At 41.5% G+C, this 18,696-nt stretch overlaps 1 protein-coding gene across 4 annotated transcripts in view; it reads left to right on the top strand.

The window, feature by feature from the left end:
- Positions 1-18,696, top strand: part of MCCC2 (methylcrotonoyl-CoA carboxylase 2) — a 78,983-nt gene that overhangs the window by 19,447 nt on the left and 40,840 nt on the right. For all 4 annotated transcript variants that reach the window (XM_027605837.2, XM_027605836.2, XM_027605838.1 and 1 more), the window contains 2 exons: positions 1,383-1,495; positions 15,319-15,432. In XM_027605837.2, the coding sequence (XP_027461638.1) occupies positions 1,383-1,495; positions 15,319-15,432 (227 nt within the window). The remainder of the gene's footprint in view (positions 1-1,382; positions 1,496-15,318; positions 15,433-18,696) is intronic.

Raw genomic sequence — 18,696 nt, forward strand, 5'->3', positions numbered from 1 at the left:
GGTATTTTTAAAAACTGTTGGTTTTTCCTATAATTACAAAATAAATGCGTGTTCTTTGCTAAAAACTCTGGAAGAAAAAGTAAATAAGAACTACCTATAATAACATCACTGAGGAATAACCTCTGACAGTATTTTCATGTATGCCAGTTTTTTTCCTCTGCATGTGTGTGGATTTTTTCCTTCTGTGTATTTTCTTTTTGTCTTAACCTTAATGATCGTTGTTCAAACTATGAAAAAATAATAGCTGATATTTATGGATCTCTTGAGTGCTAGGTACTTTGTTAAATGCTTGTGAATAATTTCAGCAAATGCAATTTTAAGAAATTGAATTCTTAAAGTAAATTTATATTTGAAATTAAAATACGTTTAAATCTAAGGATATTTCAAAAGAAACATGAAAGCAAGGCAGTTTAAAATTGGCACTGCCTGGATTTTGGTTTAGTTTGGTGAAGTGCCAGCATATGTATATTGTTTATTTATGTGGGTATTTGAACAGGTACTAATGTAGAGATTTTTTTTTTTTCCTGCAAAAGTGAACTTACCTGTTTGACTCACAGTATGAACTTTTTTTGCATATATAGAAAACAGCAAATGAGGCCTAAATGCTTCCAGGTGCTATGCCAAACACCATAGGGGTTGGAGTGAAGAGTATTATGTTGTCCCTGTCTTGGGCAAGCTTGAATGAATTGGAGACAGGATGTCATGTATTAAAGAACAATGAAGGAACCTAGTGTAACACTGCTATATGCACTCACACTGTGCTGAACTAATACCTTACCTACCTTTTATACCTTATTTCATGTCATCCCAGGAACAGCTCCTTAGGAGAGCTACTGTTGTCCCCTTCATTTCATAGGTGCGGAGAGCGAGACATAGAATGGCTAGGAAACACACCAGGAATCACACAATCTGAAGTCATCAAACTCTGTTCCAAATTCAGTGGACATTCTTAGCCCCCACTCTGCTCTGCAGTAAAAACAGTCCCCCAAGCAGTCTGTGATGAATTGTCACATGAATTCTCTAGATGGTTTTGTATTGGTTTAAAAGAGGGAAAGACACTTTTTTTTTTTTTTTAGCTGAACTGGTTAAGAATTTACAGTGTTTCTGGGGCTTTAGCTTGTCCTCAAAGGAGAGAATGTCCTAAACGTTTCAAGTGGAATTTTGCACAGGGAGGAGATCCTAATGGATTTGAGGAAAACAGTGAATTTTTTTGGCTATGTTGGGGGACTGGAGAAAGATGCTGTAGAATAGTTGAGAACGGTAGGGCAAGTTTTTTGTGAATGTGATTAAGAACTGTTGTTGTCATTGATACAAGTCTCTCTGTGTGCAGGGTATTTTGTTCATTCAAATGTACTTACTTCTGTTATTTCCCTTGTCTTCAGTTGATTCAGGAGGGGCAAACTTACCTCGACAAGCAGACATATTTCCAGATCGAGATCACTTTGGCCGTATATTCTATAACCAGGCAATTATGTCTTCTCAAAATATTGCACAGGTAATTTCTCATTAATGAAATGTACTCCTCTTTGCTCCAAATGCCATTGCCAACTAGGTATTCTGAGATGACTTAAAACGCAACTTAATACAGAATTTAGGTTTTTCCCCACAGAAAGTGCCTTAAGGTTATCTCCATTCAGATTATTCTCTTAATTATCGGCATAGTTTTATACTGTCATAAAGGCTGTTCACCAAAGGAAAAGAGTTTTTGAAAAGAAAGGGCACTGAGTAATTGCGTTTTTAGGACTATGTTCTGAGGCACTTTGGTGTCTAAATGAGGAGACAGGTGCGAGGAAGATTGTTGTAGCATCAACACAGCAAAAGTTAACAAACAACCTAAGTGACCATTACTGGGAGATGAGTAATATGATTTTTAGCTGTTCAGATGAATGAACTAGAATTGCATGCATCAACGTAAGTTAAGTCTCAGGAAATAAGTTGAGTAAAAATAGTAGAATAAATGCGTAGTCACTTGCTTTGTTTGTAAATGTTAAATACATGAAACAATCTGTTACTTAGGTCTTAAACATGTACATGGGAATAATACACTCAGCTTTAGAACAGTGGTTACCTTCGAGGTGGGAGGCAGGAGGAAGGGGTCAGGCAGAAGGCTTCACCCCTACCTGAAATATTATATTTCTTTAAAAAAAGAAAAACTGAAGTGGGGACGCCTGGGTGGCTCAGTCGGTTGAGCGGCTGCCTTCAGCTCGCTCAGTCATGATCCCAGGGTCCTTGGATCAAGTCCCACATTGGGCTCCTTGCTCGGTGGGGAGCCTGCTTCTCCCTCTGTCTGCCGTTCCCCCTGCTTGTGCTCTCTCTGTCTCTCTGACAAATAAATAAAATCTTTAAAAAAAAAAAAAAAGCTGAAGTGAATTTGGCCAAAGGTCAAGATTGTTAAGACTGGATGTTAGGTTAAAGGGTATTTATTTTGTTATTCTGTAATCTTTTTTTGGCATGTTTGAAATATTTCATAATACTAATGCTTCTCCTTTGTTTATGTTTTGTTACTGGATTTCTTAAGTTTGTAGTGTTTTTGGTAATAGTCTAATGAATTAGCCTTCACTTGCAATTATTGTATCTTATCTTTATTTTCTATCAATATAGTTGTTATTATTTATTTTGTATCTTGTTGTTATGTAGTGACTTTGCCCATCTGTGCTTTATTTATCTAAATAGAAACTTCAGCTTTGCTCACTTTTGCACACAGAGTCCTTCTATTACCTAATTCTTACTATGATCTTTTTTTTTAAAGATTTTATTTATTTGAGAGAGAGAGAGCACATGAGAGGGGGGAGGGTCGGAGGGAGAACCAGACTCCCTGCTGAAGAGGGAGCCTGATGCGGGACTCAGTGCTCGGACTCCAGAATCATAACCTGAGCCGAAGGTTAAGGTTAACCAACTGAGCTAGCCAGGCACTCTATGATCTTTTGTTTTATAGGGGAAGCCAGCCCATTTAATCTGGTATTATAATTTGTATAGTTGTACTAACCTTGTATTAGTTGTATTAGTTTCCTAGGGCTACTGTAACAAATTACCACAAACTGAGGGGCTAAAAATAACAGAAATTTATTCTCTCAAGTTCTGGAGGCTAGAAGTCTGAAATCGAGGTAGCAACTGCGCCAGGCTCTCTCAAAAGGCTTTAAGGCAGACTCTGTTCCTTGCCTCTGCAAGCTTCTCATGGCTCCAGGTGCTCATTTGGTTTGTGGTTCTGTGACTCTGATCTCTGCCTTGTCAGCCTTCTCCCCTGTGTGTCTGTGTCTTTTCTTCTCTCTCTCACAAGGACACTTGTCATTGGATTTCGGGCCTGCCCATATAATCCAGAATGATCTTATCTGAAGATCCTTACTTTCATTACATCTGCAGAGACTTTTTTTCCAAATAATGTCATAATCAAAGGTTCTAGGGATTCAGGTGTGGGCATATTTTGGGGCGGGCCTTCATTCAACCCACTATAGACCTGTCACCTTGCATGCTTATTTTGTTGTTGTTGTTGTTGTTAAATTTTTTTTTTAAGATTTTTTTATTTATTTGATAGAGACACAGCGAGAGAGGGAACACAAGCAGGGAGAGTAGGAGAGGAAGAAGCAGGCTTCCCACTGAGTGGGGAGCCTGATGCAGGGCTCGATCCCAGGACCCTGGGATCATGACCTGAGCCGAAGGCAGATGCTTAACGACTGAGCCACCCAGGCGCCCCTGTTGTTGTTAAACTTTATTTATTTTTTATTTTTTAAAGATTTTATTTATTTATTTGACAGAGAGAGACACAGCGAGAGAGGGAACACAAGCAGGGGGAGTGGGAGAGGGAGAAACAGGCTTCCCACCGAGCAGGGAGCCCGATGCGGGGCTAGATCCCAGGACCCTGGGATCATGACCTGAGCTGAAGGCAGACGCTTAACAACTGAGCTACCCAGGCACCCCTTGCATGCTTATTCTTTGCCCTTTCTTTCTGTTTGTGTAGCTTTTAACAATCAACATGTAACAAATATTTATGGAGGACCTACTGTAAACCAAGCACTGTATTGGTAAATAAAACGAGGTAGGGTCTCTGCTCCGGTGGAACCTAAAGCTTAAAGTGCTTTAAAAAACAGGTCTTTTTAAAATTAAAAGTGTCCATATTTTTGAATAAGTACCTGCCTGTGATTAAAAAAAAAATCTAAAATGTCTGAAGGGCATTTGAATGCTTTCCCTTTTCTTATTTTATTTTTGTTTCTTAAAAGTTTTAACATCAATATTTCTTTAACTTAGCCACTTCTTTTAGCATATCTGTTTTCCATTTCACTCCAGTAGGAAGTTTAGGGGAAAGGTTAACCTTCCTCTATTCTTATGAATCTCTTGGAATTGGAGAAAAATTTCTAACTGCTATTGTGTACCAGTCTCCATAGGGCCTATTCTGATCTTTTCCCCAGTAAGTGAACTCTAAACCCCACATCTGCACTGAAGCTGTTGCTTCATACTTCACTGAAGAAATCAGGCTGTTTGTGAGCACTGTTGTACTAAACACACTGCGACTTCGCCTTCTTTTATCCCAGAAACAACTGTCCCTCTTCCTCTCCAAAGCTAAACTTGCCATTTATAATCCTCACGCCAACCCCTCCTTTGTGCCTCATCATCTATCCCTTTTCTGTCTCTTACTTTAATATTTTCTCATCTACTTTTTTTTTTCTCACAGCCAATAACCATGTTGACTTCTGTTTTTAAAGGAAAAAGAAAAAGCACCAAAAGCAATGGCAAAAGAAAAGGACCTTTTCTAGCTTCTCCTGTTCCCTGAAGCTTCTCTCCTTCCCCTGATCAGACTCCTTAAGAACTGGCTCAGGACCTCCGTTCCCGACTGCTCACCCTCCATTAAACCCCCTGCACTCGGAGGTCCCGCTAGCCTCTGAGAGACCAGATTCTCACTCTCTATGACCCCTTGGTCTTATCATTTGTTCCCTTCCCTGAAATCCTCTTTAGGCTTCTTGCCTCTGGGTTTTCCTTATTCCCCCACTCCCTCCATGTAATCCTCCCAACCCCACCCAGGAACTTGTCTTTAATGGTTTCATAAACGCTCATAACATACCTTTCATATCCATGATCTTTCCTGACCTCCCGCTGCACCTCTGCTTACCCTTGGGTGTTCCGCCGTCTGCGTGGATTTCCCATTAGTACTTACAGGCTCAAATTGGACATCTTTCCTAGGAAGACTTCCCAGAATCCCTTCCTGGAAGTAACCTTTTCCTCCCGACTCCCATAATTTTTTTTATTATTTTTTAAAGATTTTATTTATTTATTTGACAGAGAGAGACACAGAGAGAGGGAACACAAGCAGGGGGAGTGGGAGAGGGAGAAGCAGGCTTCCCGCTGAGCCAGGAGCCCGATGCGGGGCTCAATCCCAGGACCTTGGGATCATGACCTGAGCCGAAGGCAGACACTTAACCACTGAGCCACCCAGGCCCCCCAATTCCCATAATTTTTGAGCTATACCTTAGTAATGGTGTTTATTCCTTTTATCTAGGTATATCCTGACTAATTTCCCTCACTAGACTTTAAGCCACTTGAGATTAGAGACAATATCAGATTAATGTTTATATCCTCATACATTTCCCTGAGAAGGTACTTACCTCAATATTTATTAAAAAAGTGAAATTCTTTGTAACTATTTAAGTGATATCTGACATACTGAGTACTGGTTCTTAAATTTTAATGTATGCTTTATTATTTACTTAAAACTTTGGCTTAGATGGACTGATGAAAACAAGTTTTTATACTTTATTTTCATTTTTTAAGTTTTTGTTTATATACTTTATTATTATAAAGCAATCACTTGTAACTCTGTTATGTGTGCATTTTGGGTTTTTTTGTTTTTTTGTTTGTTTGTTTTGGAAAAGCACTTGTTAGCATTTAATGACCCGCCCTCCATTTGGCTTCAAGCTACTAGGACACACACCCTTAATCTTCTCCTCAGCTCTTCTACTGAAGAATTTGGCCTTCATGATGACAGTCTGGAAGAAATGCTTTTCCTAAAACTCTGCAGTAGCCTGATCGCACCACATCAGTGATAGGAGCAGCTCCATTCTTGTATTTGGCGGCATTTCCCTGTGTCTGCTCACTGATAAAGGCCCACAGCTTATCAAGGTTGACAGTTGGGCAGAAGCTCTGGTTCCTCTTTAAGTGGTAATGTCTCATACCAACTGCTCTGGAGTAACCTGGGTGATATGTGTCTCAGTTGTTCCTGTGGTGACACGTGCCACCAGCATGACCCCGGCCTCCTGAATGTTTGCCAGTGTAGCTGTGGCCCACAGCTCACATGTCCCCGAAGTCTCTGGGTCTTCCTCAGTCCCGAGGGCATGTCGGCAGCCCAGACAAAAGAGGGAGGCCCGTTATGTGTACATTTTGATAGGGAGCACTAGCTTCCTTACTCCTTCAGTTCCTGCTTTCTTCCCTAAGGTTGTTCTTTAGTTAATGTTATTAACCTTGCACACTGTAAATCCACTTATCCACTTTTTTCTAAGATACATGTCTCTTGACAGTCATATCTCTGTTGTTTCCTATGTCTTTGCAGTGGTAAAAATGTGGACAGCTTCCTACAGACCTAGAAGGTTTAAAATTTTGTTTTTGCTCTTAAGGAGAAAAGACAGTTACATGAGGTACCTGCCTCTGTACTCTCTTCTGTTTTATCTTTCCTTCCTTTCTGGTATGCTTTAGGACCTGTGTTTTGTTTATGACTTTTAAAGACTAGGCATACTGGTGTCCAGTGGTCTTGCTTAGTTTCATGTCCTGAGGATACCTTTCTTGGGCTTTCTGCAAATCCATGCCTGATGTCTTGATGATCTTGGGAACACGCTTCTTTTATTTTCTGGATTGTGGCTCCATGTTGCTGGTTTTTGAAATGGGAGACTTCTAATTCTCTTCAGAGGTGGGACCTTTGTCTTCTTTAGGTCTCCCATCACCATTAATTTTTAAAATTAGTGGTGGCCTGACCAGGGAAATCCAGATCAAAACCTCAATGAGATACCACCTCACACCCGTCAGAATGGCTAAAATTAACATGTCAGGAAATGAGGGATGTTGGCGGGGATGCGGAGAAAGGCGAACCCTCCTACACTGTTGGTGGGAATGCAAGCTGGTGCAACCACTCTGGAAAGCGGTATGGGGGTTCCTCAAAAAGTTGAAAATAGAGCTACCCTACGACCCAGCAATTGCACTAGTGGGTAAATGCCCCAAAGATACAAATGTAGTGATCCGAAGGGGTACATGCACCCCGACGTTTATAGCAAAAGTGTCCACAACAGTCAAACTATGGAAAGAGCCAGGATGTCCATCGACAGATGAATGGATAAAGAAGATGTGGTGTGTACACACACACACACAGGAATATTATGCAGCCATCAAAAGGAATGAAATCTTGCCATTTGCAACGACGTGGATGGAACTGGAGGGTATTATGCTGAGCGAAATAAGTCAATCAGAGAAAGACATATATCATATGACCTCACTGATATGAGGAATTCTTAATCTCAGGAAACAAACTGAGGGTTGCTGGAGTGGTGGGGGGTGGGAGGGAGGGGTGGCTGGGTGATAGACATTGGGGAGGGTATGTGCTATGGTGAGCGCTGTGAATTGTGCAAGACTGTTGAATCACAGATCTGTACCTCTGAAACAAATAATACATTATACGTTAAAAAAAAGAAAAGAAGAAGAAGAAGATAGCAGGAGGGAAAAATGAAGGGGGGGAAGCCAGAGGGGGAGACGAACCATGAGAGACTGTGGACTCTGAGAAACAAACTGAGGGGAGGGGGGGTGGGGGGATGGGTTAGCCTGGTGATGGGTATTAAAGAGGGCACATTCTGCGTGGAGCACTGGGTGTTATGCACAAACAATGAGTCATGGAACACTACATCCAAAACTAATGATGTAATGTATGGTGATTAACATAACATAATAAAATTATAAAAATAAAATTAGTGGTGGCCTGGTCTAGATGGATCTTTGCTCTGCTGCATCACCTCTTGTCCTGTTTGACGGTAATCCTTTAGTGCACCAGGAAGAGTGTTTCCGCTGTGACTAACAGTGCATTTCCTTTGAAATAGGCATTATTCATCCAGCTGTGTGGAGGTTCAGCGCCTTGGGCCTCTCCTTTGAGTTTTCTTTGCATTTCTGCCTGTTTGTTCTTCTTTTTGGTGAGGTACTTAAAATTATTTCAGGTGTCCTTGCTTTCTTCTTTCCTTCTCTCCCCTCACTCCCCCCCTCTTGGTTTAGCTCATTATTTTTGAAATTTATTTTCTTTGCTTCAGATCATGTTAATTGTTTTGAGGGGCTTAGTTAGGACAGGTACTGCATATCACTTTTTTTTTTTTTGAAGACTTAATTATTTTAGAGTGAGCGTGCAGGGGCAAGGGGCAGAGGGAGAGAGAGAGAGAGAGAGAAACTCAAGCAGACTCTGCTGAGTATGGAGCTCGAAATGGGGCTCAATCTCACCACCCTGAGATTATACCTAAGCTGAGATCGCGAGTTGGATGCTCAACTGACTGTGCCACCCAGGCACCCCTATTTTTTTTGGTGTGTTTGTGTGCAAAAAAAGTGGTTTTATTAAAGCATGGGGACAGGACCCGTGGGCAGAAAGAGCTGCTCATTATTTTTAAATACACTTCAACCTGTCTATGAAGTCAGATAAGGCCTGGGGGAGATGAAAACACTCTGATGGCTTTGAGGCTGATAAAGATTGAGGAAGAAACAGGGCATTCTGGGTAAGGTGAATGTTTTGTTTTCTCTGCAATTTCAGCCTATTTAGCACAGATAAGCATGAGTACTCCAGAATCAGTGGTGTGATGAGTCAGTATAATTGATAATGTTCTTAAATTTTGGACAGCTATTGAATTGATGTGTGTATTTTGTGGCTTTTATTTTTTAATGGAGGCTCTATAGGTAGAGGAAGGAAACAGAGTGATACAGACAGTATTTGCTTTCCACATTTACTTTTTTTAAAAAAAGATTTTATTTATTAGAGAGAGCAGGAGTGGGGGAGGGGAAGAGGGAGAGGGAGAAGCAGACTCCCCATTGAGCACAGCGCCTGATGTGGGGCTCAATCCCAGGACCCTGGGATTATGATCAGAGCCAAAGGTAAGACGCTCAACCAACTGAGCCACCCAGGCGCCCCCTACTTTTTTTTAAGATTTATTTATTTATTTTAGAGAGAGAGGGAGAGAGAGTGGGGGGAGGGGCAGAGGGGAAGAGAGAGAAAGGGACTCAATCAGACTCCCCACTGAGTGCCAAGCCCAGTGCGGGGCTCCATCTCACGCATGACCTGAGGTGAAATCAAGAGTCGATGCTTAACCAACTGAGCCACCCAGGTGCCCCTAAAAACATACTATACAAATTTTTTTTTAAAGATTTTATTTATTTTTTTGACAGAGCACAAGCAGGGGGAGTGCAGGGGAGAGGGAGAAGCAGGCTCCCTGCCGGGTGTGGGGCTCCATCCCAGGACCCTGAGATCATGACGTGAGCTGGAGGCAGATGCTTAACCGACTGAGCCACTCAGGCGCCCATGCTATATAAATTTTTTAAAAAGATTTTATTTATTTACTTGAGACAGGGCAAGCAAGTGAGAGAGAGCAAGGGGTGGGGGGCAGAGGGAGAGGGAGAAGCAGACTCTCTGCTGAGCAGGGAGCCTGGTATGGGGCTCGATCCCAGGACCCCATTATCCTGACCTTAGTTGAAAGGCAGACACTTAACCCACTGAGCCACCTAGGTGCCCCAAAACATACTATATTTTTAATGGCTTTTCCATCAAGCAACTGAAACTTTGCCCACCCTCCAAGTTATATTACATTTATCACAGTGTGCCTTTGAACTGGATAGTCTAGTGCAATTTTTCAGTGGAAGGATGGAGGTCAAGAGTTCACACAGCTTTTCAGAATTAGGTATAAAACCTCTTGACTCTCTCTCAGAGACCCTTTCTGTAGGGCAGGCTGCTGACCTACAATACGTAATTTGGTTTTGGTGCAATGAGAGCCAGTCTCTGTTCAGGCAGGACCTAGAAGGTAATGAAATTTTGTCTAAAGTTTTCACAGACTCTTAACTCTGTTTTGTAGCATCTCATTTTCTTTTACTCAAAATTTCTGCTTGTGCCTTCTGTGGCAGTGATGGCAAGCAGTGTAATGGTCAGTTACACATTATTCTTTGCCGTCTTGCTGCTTTTTTGGTTATGATTCAAGTCTTGAATCACCATGGACCTCCTCACCCTGATGGAATTTGGAAGTTTTTGGGTTCGTCAGCCAAGAAAGAATTCTGGAGACTTTTTGGTATAAAAAGGTGATTTTTAAAAATTTTTTAAATTATTTTTATTTTTTTATTAATTTTATTTTATTATGTTCTGTTAATCACCATACATTACATCATTAGTTTTGGATGTAGTGTTCCATGATTCATTGTTTGTGCATAACACCCAGTGCTCCACGCAGAATGTGCCCTCCTTAATACCCATCACCAGGCTAGCCCATCCCCCCACCCCCTCCCCTCTAGAACCCTCAGTTTGTTTCTCAAGAGTCCACAGTCTCTCATGGTTCGTCTCCCCCTCTGATTTCCACCCCCTTCATTTTTCCCCTCCTGCTATCTTCTTCTTCTTCTTTTTTTTTTTTAATATATAATGTATTATTTGTTTCGGAGGTACAGATCTGTGATTCATCAGTCTTACACAATTCACAGCACTCACCATAGCACATACCCTCCCCAATGTCTGTCACCCAGCCACCCCAACCCGCCCACCCCCCACCACTCCAGCAACACTCAGTTTGTTTCCTGAGATTAAGAGTCTCTTATGGTTTGTCTCCCTCTCTGGCTTTGTCTTGTTTCATTAAAAAGGTGGTTTTATGAAAGCACGGGACAGGACCCATGGGCAAAAAGAGCTGCACTGGGATTGGGAGGACTGATTGATTATATACTTTTTAATTAGTAGGGTTTAAGGATAGTGTGAGTCTCTAAGGAATTGGGAAGCAAGGCTTTCAGCACCTTGAGGGCTAGCTGCTACTAAGATAAGGTTCCTTGTAGTCTTTAATAAACACAAACATTAAGGCACTGAGGCGGCCACAGAGTTCCTTGAGGAAGGTCACACTCTGCATGTCTCACGTATCTCTCAGTGGGCTGCAAGCTGTAAGGAGATTTAATTTAAGCTACGTTTCTCTTGCTCTTTCCCTCATCAACCCTGTAAGTGGGATCTCTTGGTTTGTCGGTGTCACAGGAAGCCCTCCTCATGGATGACGGGGTGGACTCTAGCCTCTCAGTGGAGTTCTTGGGAGTTCTTCGTTCTGATGCCGATGAGAGTCACTGTCCCGTCTCCCCTGATTTGGTGCCCTTGTTGGGCCTCAGTGCAGGCCAAATCTGTACCCTGAGTGCGTGCAGAACAGTTCATGCTCCTGCATCTTACTTATGTCCTTTTAGTGTCCTCTTAGTAGAGAAAGCAGAATTTTCTCTCTGGGGTTCCATATCACTTGTCTAGCGTGGCCCAATGTAAGATCTTTGTTGTACCATAGACGAATGCTTGGAGACATGGAAGGTCGTTGGAGGTGTTCGGCCCAGGGGTTCCTGTGCTTTGTGATAAGAAGGAGCAGACACAGTGGCAGGGCTCTTGTTGGTGCATATTCACCTTGTTTTGTGAGTGAATGCATGGCTTAGAAGTAAATGATGAGGAAACAAACTGAGGGTTGCTGGAGTGGTGGGGGGTGGGAGGGATGGGGTGGCTGGGTGATAGACAGTGGGGAGGGTATGTGTTATGGTGAGCGCTGTGAATTGTGTAAGACTCATGAATCACAGACCTGTACCTCTGAAACAAATAATAAATTATATGTTAAAAAAGAAGAAGATAGCAGGAAGAGACGAATGAAGGGGGGAAATCAGAGGGGGAAACGAACCACGAGAGACTGTGGACTCTGAGAAACAAACTGAGGGTTCTAGAGGGGAGGGGGTGGGGGGATGGGTTAGCCTGGTGATGGGTATTAAAGAGGGCACGTTCTGCGTGGAGCACTGGGTGTTATGCACAAACAATGAATCATGGAACACTACATCAAAAACTAATGATGTAATGTATGGTGATTAACATAATAATGAAAAAAGAAAAAAAAGAAGTAAATGATGAGAAGAGATTTTGTGACAGTAGTGACTCCACTAATCTCTGTTCTTTTATTTCATTTTTCTATTCGTTTTCTATTTTATTTCATTTTTCTATTCTATTTCTATTCTATTATCAGAATTTGCTTTAGAGATATTGTTTAGTGTCTGTGAGGTACTTGTGACTAGAATAGCCTGTTTCTTCTTGATGAAAAGCTGAGAAGTTTGAATCTTATATACTTAATAATTCCAGCTCTTGTTTCTTAAATTTTATAACAGCCTTATTAAGATACAATTCACATACCATACAGTGTACCCATTTGATATGTACAGTTCAGTGGTTTTTAGGATGTTCACAGAGTTTAGTCAGTCTTAGAACATTTTCATCGCTCCAAAAGGAAATGCCATATCCATTGACATTTACTCTCCGTTTCTATCCAATCTCTCCAGCCCCTGGCAACCACTCATCTACTTTCTATCTCTATGGATTTGCCTATGACACATTTCATTTGAAAGGGATCATATAATAAGTGGTTTCTTTCATTTAGCATGATGGTTTCAAGGTTTACCCGTGTCTTTTGGTTTTTCATTACTGTCTGGGATGGTACAGAATTCTCTTTATGGTCTATCTCCCACCTCTGGAATAGAAGAATGGTTTATAGACAGATAGGTTGCAGACCAGCAACAACAGAGTACTCCAAAACATAGGTTGTCCCAAGGCTTCAGATGTGCCTCCATTGCAGTTACTTAAGGTAGATGGTTTTTGATCTCTGTATTAGTTATTAGCTGCAGAAGAAATTCACCCCAAACTTGGTAGTTTAAAGCACCATTTATTACCCCGCAGTGTCTGTGGGTCAGGACTCAGATCCAGCTGAGCTGGATCCCCCAGTGCTGAGGGGGTGGCTACAGTCCTCTCTAGGCTGGACTGCAAAGGATCTGCCCCAGCTTGCTCATGTGGTCGTGGCATGATTCAGTTCTCTGCAGGCCTCACTTACTTCCTTGGGAGCTGTTGGCAGGAAGCATCTCTAGGTTCCTTCCCAAGTGGGCAGCTGTAGAGAGGAAGTCTCCACATGTTAGCTGGCTGCATCAGAGCGAACAAACAAATGGGCAAGAGAGGGGGCTGGCGGGGGTGGGGGGAGGGGAAGACATGGTCTCTCAGAACTGGATCACAAGAGTGACACTTGGTGTTAGAAGCATGTTACCAGATCCACCACACAATAAGGGGATGGGATTATACAGGACGTGAATCACAAGAGTCCGGAGTCATCGGGGGCCACTCAGTTCATGTGAGAGAAATGGATTGTCGATTACCTTGGTTTTGGAAGTACTGTGGGGAAAAAAAAACACACACACATCTGAAGTGCCGTTAGGAATATGGTAAAATTCCCTGGTGTAGATGCACTAATAATTTGTTCGCTATTCACTTGTAAAACTTTTCTACTAAATTGGTAAGTGTTTTCTCCCCCTGAGATGGCATGATGGCATTCAGCTTCATTACCCTCATTTTTGTCTTCCTGCCTTTCGATTCCGGAATTCTTCTTTCTTTGTCCCCCGCTCACCTCACCTCCCATCCTTGGTCTCTAAATATTTGCTGTTTTTTTTCTTTTTCTTTCAATTCGCTGTCATGGAACCCTGCTATGCCTGTTTAGTTCTATAGGTCTTTTGAAATTTGTGCCTTTTTAGATTTTTATTTCACTGTGACTCTTCTCTACTTCCTTGCCAATTTTTTTTTTTTTTTTTTTTTTGGTACTGAACTAGTTTGAGCTGTATCTGCTGTTCTTGTACACAGAACAGGTTGGTAAGTTGAAATCATGTCCTTTATTCCTAAAGCCTTAAAGAAAATGCCCATAAAATATTTCAAACATGCAGAAAGTACAGAGAATAGTGCAGTAACAATGGAACACTCATGGACCCTCCACTTGGATTTATAAAGTCTTAGCATTTCATTTGTTTCTTTCCCTCAGATTTTTAAAGAGCTTATTTATTCACAATTCATTTATCCATTCAAAATGCGATGTTGATGGATATTTTGATTATTTGCATATCTTCACTATTGTGAACACTGTTACAATGAATGTTTCCTGTCCTCCTTCCCTTGTACAAGAGTTTTTCTAGCCATAGATATTTTGAAAATAAACTTCTGGGTGATTGATAAGCAAAAACAATACGTGATAAACACTTTTGTAAGATGTTGACAGTGAAATGTTGCAGCCATTTTTAATAACACGTGAAATAGGGAAAAATGCTTTTTGTGACGGCCATTTAGATGGGAAAATGTTAACTCACGCTGCCTTGCATCTTTGGATGAATACTAGTATAGCATTTTTATTTCAGAATGGAAATTTGTATGACTCTAAGGAAACTGATGGGATATTGGAATTAGTAGCAAAAAGTGCCTTCGTGTGGTAACTTAAGAAAATGTCCATTACATGTTTTTCTTGTTTTACTCTGATATTATTTATTCCTACCTAGGGGTAATCAGCCAGACCCATATTTATTATTCTTTATGTCTTACTAATCTCTAGGCGGGAGTTTTTTTTTTTTTTTTAAAGTAGGGAAAATAGCACTGTGGACTCTAAACGTATGCATCACCCCGGTTCCACACAGTTGACTTGCTTTTGAACACGATTTTCAACTGCGATGCTAACATTAGTTTTATATTTAGAACATACCATATTCAGGGTAACAGAGTATTAACACTCATTTGGAGAATTATTTCAGCATTCCCATGAGGTAAGTGGCAGTTGTTGACCTGTGGGTGGATTGTGGAGTTTCTTCTCCATTAGTCGATCAGGCTAATGTTTTAAATGGCCAGTCTTCTCTCCAAGAGGGAGAATGTCCATAAATTTTGTAAAAATGTGACCTAAGCCCTTCAAAAGGCTTTGATAGATGTAGTTAAGGAACAATTCCAAACACTTAGAGGACCTTTTTTTTTTTTTAATATTTTTTTATTTATTTGACAGCGAGAGAGGGAACACAAGCAGGGGTAGCGAGAGAGGGAGAAGTAGGCTTCCTGCAGAGCAGGGAGCCCGATGTGGAACTCAATCCCAGGACCCTAAGCCAAAGGCAGACACTTAACGACTGAGCCACCCAGGCACCCTAGAGGACTGTTTTTAAAAGGAAGTTTAGGGACCAGCTAGTAATATCTTCTGGTACTGCGACATTGATGGGTCTATAGGTCCAGAGACTATGACTAACTATTTGAACCTCACGTCATGGGTTTCTTATATGCTTGGATTCCAGATTGCGGTGGTCATGGGCTCTTGTACGGCAGGTGGTGCTTATGTGCCTGCAATGGCTGATGAAAACATCATTGTACGCAAGCAGGGTACCATTTTCTTGGCAGGACCCCCATTGGTAAGAACATAGTCTTGATTGATCCATTGATTGATTGAAGTAAAATATACATAATATAAAATTTATCATTCTAACCATTTTTTTCAAAGATTTATTTATTTATTTTAGAGAGCACGAGCAGGGGGAGAGGCAGAGGGAGAGAATCCTCAAGCGGACTCCAGCTGAGTGCAGAGCCTGATGTGGGGCTTGGTCTCACCACCCTGAGATCATGACTTGAGCCGAAACCAAGAGTCAGATGCTTGAGCCACCCAGGCGCTCCCATTCTAACCATTTTTAAGTGTGTAGTTCTGTGGCATTAAATATATTCACATTATTGTGCAACCGTCACCACCAACCATCTCCAGGACTTTCTCATCTGCTCCAACTGAAAATCTGTACCCATTAAACATTAACTTCCTATTCTCCCTGACCTCCACTGCTCCTGGCTACCATGATTCTCCTTTTTCTATGAAGTTGACTACTGTAGGTGCGTTGTATAAGTGGAATCATACAGTATCTATCCTTTTGTGATTGGCATATTTCACTTAGGATGATGTCCTCAAGACTCACCATGTTGTTGGCGTATGTCAGAACTTCTTTTAAAGGCTGAATAATATTCCATTGCATGTTCGTATCACATTTTGTTTATTAACTCATCCATCAATGGATGTTTGAGTTGCTTCTAGTTTGGGGCTATTATGAATGATGCTGCTGTTAATATGAGTATATGGATATATCTGTTTGAGTCCCTGCTTTCATTTCTTTTGGGCATATGGTCGGACATAGAATTGCTGGATCATGTGATAATTATGTGTTCAATTTTTTGAGAAACCACTTTATTTCTTTTTATTGCTGAATAATATTTCATTGTATGGATAGGCAGCATTTTGTTTATCCATTTATCAGCTCATAGTCATTTGGGTTGTTTCCAGTGTTTGGATATTACGAATAATGCTGCTATGTGCCTTCATATCCAAGTTTTTATATAAACCTTTACAAGGCTTATATGTAGGTTTATATATATATATATAGTAAACCATATTATATAAACCTTTATAAGGTTTATAGACCTGTGAGTACAATTGCTGGGTCACATGGCAATGCTAAGTTTCACATTTTGAGGACCTGCCAAACTGCCCACAGCATATTTTACATTCCTGCCAGCTATGTGTGAGGGTTCTGATTTTCCTATTTCCTTGCTGACAGTTGTTATTGAGCATCTGTATGATGATATCCATCCTAGTGGATGGTACCTCATTCAGGTTTTGACTCGCATTTCCCTAATGGCTGATGATGCTGAGCATCTTCCATGTGCTGGTTGGTCATTTGTGTATCTTCTTTGAAGAGATCTCTATTCAGATCCTTTTGCCCACTTTTTAAATTGGGCTTTTTGTCTTTATTGAGTTGTGAGACTTCTTTATATGTTCTGGATACAAATATTTTCTTTCTATGGATTGTCTTCACTTTCTTGGTGGTATCTTCCTCTGAAGCATGGAAATGTTTGATTTTGATAAAGGTCCGTTTATGCATTTTTTTTCTCTCTTTGCTGTGCTTTTGGTGTCATATCTGTGAAGGCTTTGCCTGTTGCAGGATCATGAAGATTTAATACTTGGGTTTCTTCTAAGTTTTGTAGTTTGAGCTCTTACTTATAGGTTCGTAATCCATTTTGAGTTAGTTTGGGTAGGATTTATTTATTTATTTTTTAAACTTTTTATTTATTTATTCATGAGAGATGGAGAGAGAGAGAGAGAGGCAGAGGGAGAAGCAGGCTCCCAAGGAGCAGGGAGCCCGATGCGGGACTCGATACCAGGACCCCGGGATCATGACCTGAGCCGAAGGCAGACGCTTTAACCATCTGAGCCACCCAGGTGCCCAGTTTGGGTAGGATTTAAAGAAGGAATCCCACATCGTTTTGTATGTGATATGTAGTTGGCCCAGCATCATTTGTTGAATGGCTGATGAAATAAACTTCTACTTATTTTTTCTTCTACCTCCCAGTTGCATTCTTGTTTGTCTCAGGGTCACTAGAAGTTGATAAACAAGGTGCTTGCACATAATATGTCAACTTTTGTGTAAAACAGGGCAAATTATACATTTGTAAGCTTGTATATGCATAAAGAAACTCTGGGAAAGGTACAGTAAACAGAGTTTTAATGCAGAGGAGATGAAACAGGGCAAGAGAGAGACCTTTGACTTGTGTGTGTGTGTGCTGAACATAAACGTTTTGAGACCTTTGACTTTGTGAGTCTTGTGAAAACATTACCTTTTCAAAAAGGTTAAGTTAAAAAAAAAAAGGAACCAAGTTAGAATAGAATATTTATGAGAGGTGCTCTAAATTTCTAATCCTAGCATTGTTATGAATCACTGGTAGGGCCAGCTACATAATTGCAAACCCCAGTGCAAACTGAAGATACGAGACCCCTCGTTCAAAAAGGAGGAACAAGTACTATTAAAGGTACTAAAATATAAAACCTTTTCCTTCTGTGGTACCTTAAACTGTCTTAGTGTTTTTTATTTGTTAAATATTTAAGGGTATGTTCCTTCAAGCATCGAATACTCCCCTTCTCAGGCATCTGTGCTTCCAGTGGGCCCACTCTTCAACTCCTGGTGGACATAATGACCCTCTAGGGGTATGCAGCCTCCATGCCAGGATGTGCTTGGTATCCGGATGGGTGAGGGGCGAAAAGCAATCCTTTAGCCCCCACCTCCACTGCGTCATCTGCTGGTGAATACATCTTAGCACCGCCAGCCCATGATAGTGATGGTGCTGCTGTGCTCCACCCTGAGACACCAGGGGGTGCATGCCTGAGCCCTGATCTTCCCTTTGCCCATGTCAGGCCCCCAGTGGGGACAGGTGTGATAGTCCCTAGGCAGGAGTGGGGAGGAGCAGATAGGGCAGAGCCCAGGGCCTATGTACCAGTTAGCAGGGAAGTAGGGAGCCAAGAACCCTTTCTAGAAAGATGGTGGGAGGCAGACCAGCTAAGAACTGAGGCTCTGGACCCTGACACACATGCCCCATTGTCCCATCAGACTTCATTTACAGAACACATATTCAAAGATAAAATTAGAATTTCAGTAGGGTAACCACTGAGCATCAAACTCCAAGCACAGGGCCCTTCTGAGAGTGGGACCCTGGGCACCCTCACTGGTGAGTTGCCTGTGTTGCAGGACTGAGGAGTGGATTATGTAATCCAGGCTCTTCCCATCTCTTTGCTCAGCTCCATTCCAGTGATGTTCAGTAGTGCAGCCTTCACTCTGCTATGCGTGTGTCACAGTCTGGGCCCA

The sequence above is a fragment of the Zalophus californianus genome, chromosome 5, assembly GCF_009762305.2.
Source record: "Zalophus californianus isolate mZalCal1 chromosome 5, mZalCal1.pri.v2, whole genome shotgun sequence".
NCBI lineage: Eukaryota > Metazoa > Chordata > Mammalia > Carnivora > Otariidae > Zalophus > Zalophus californianus.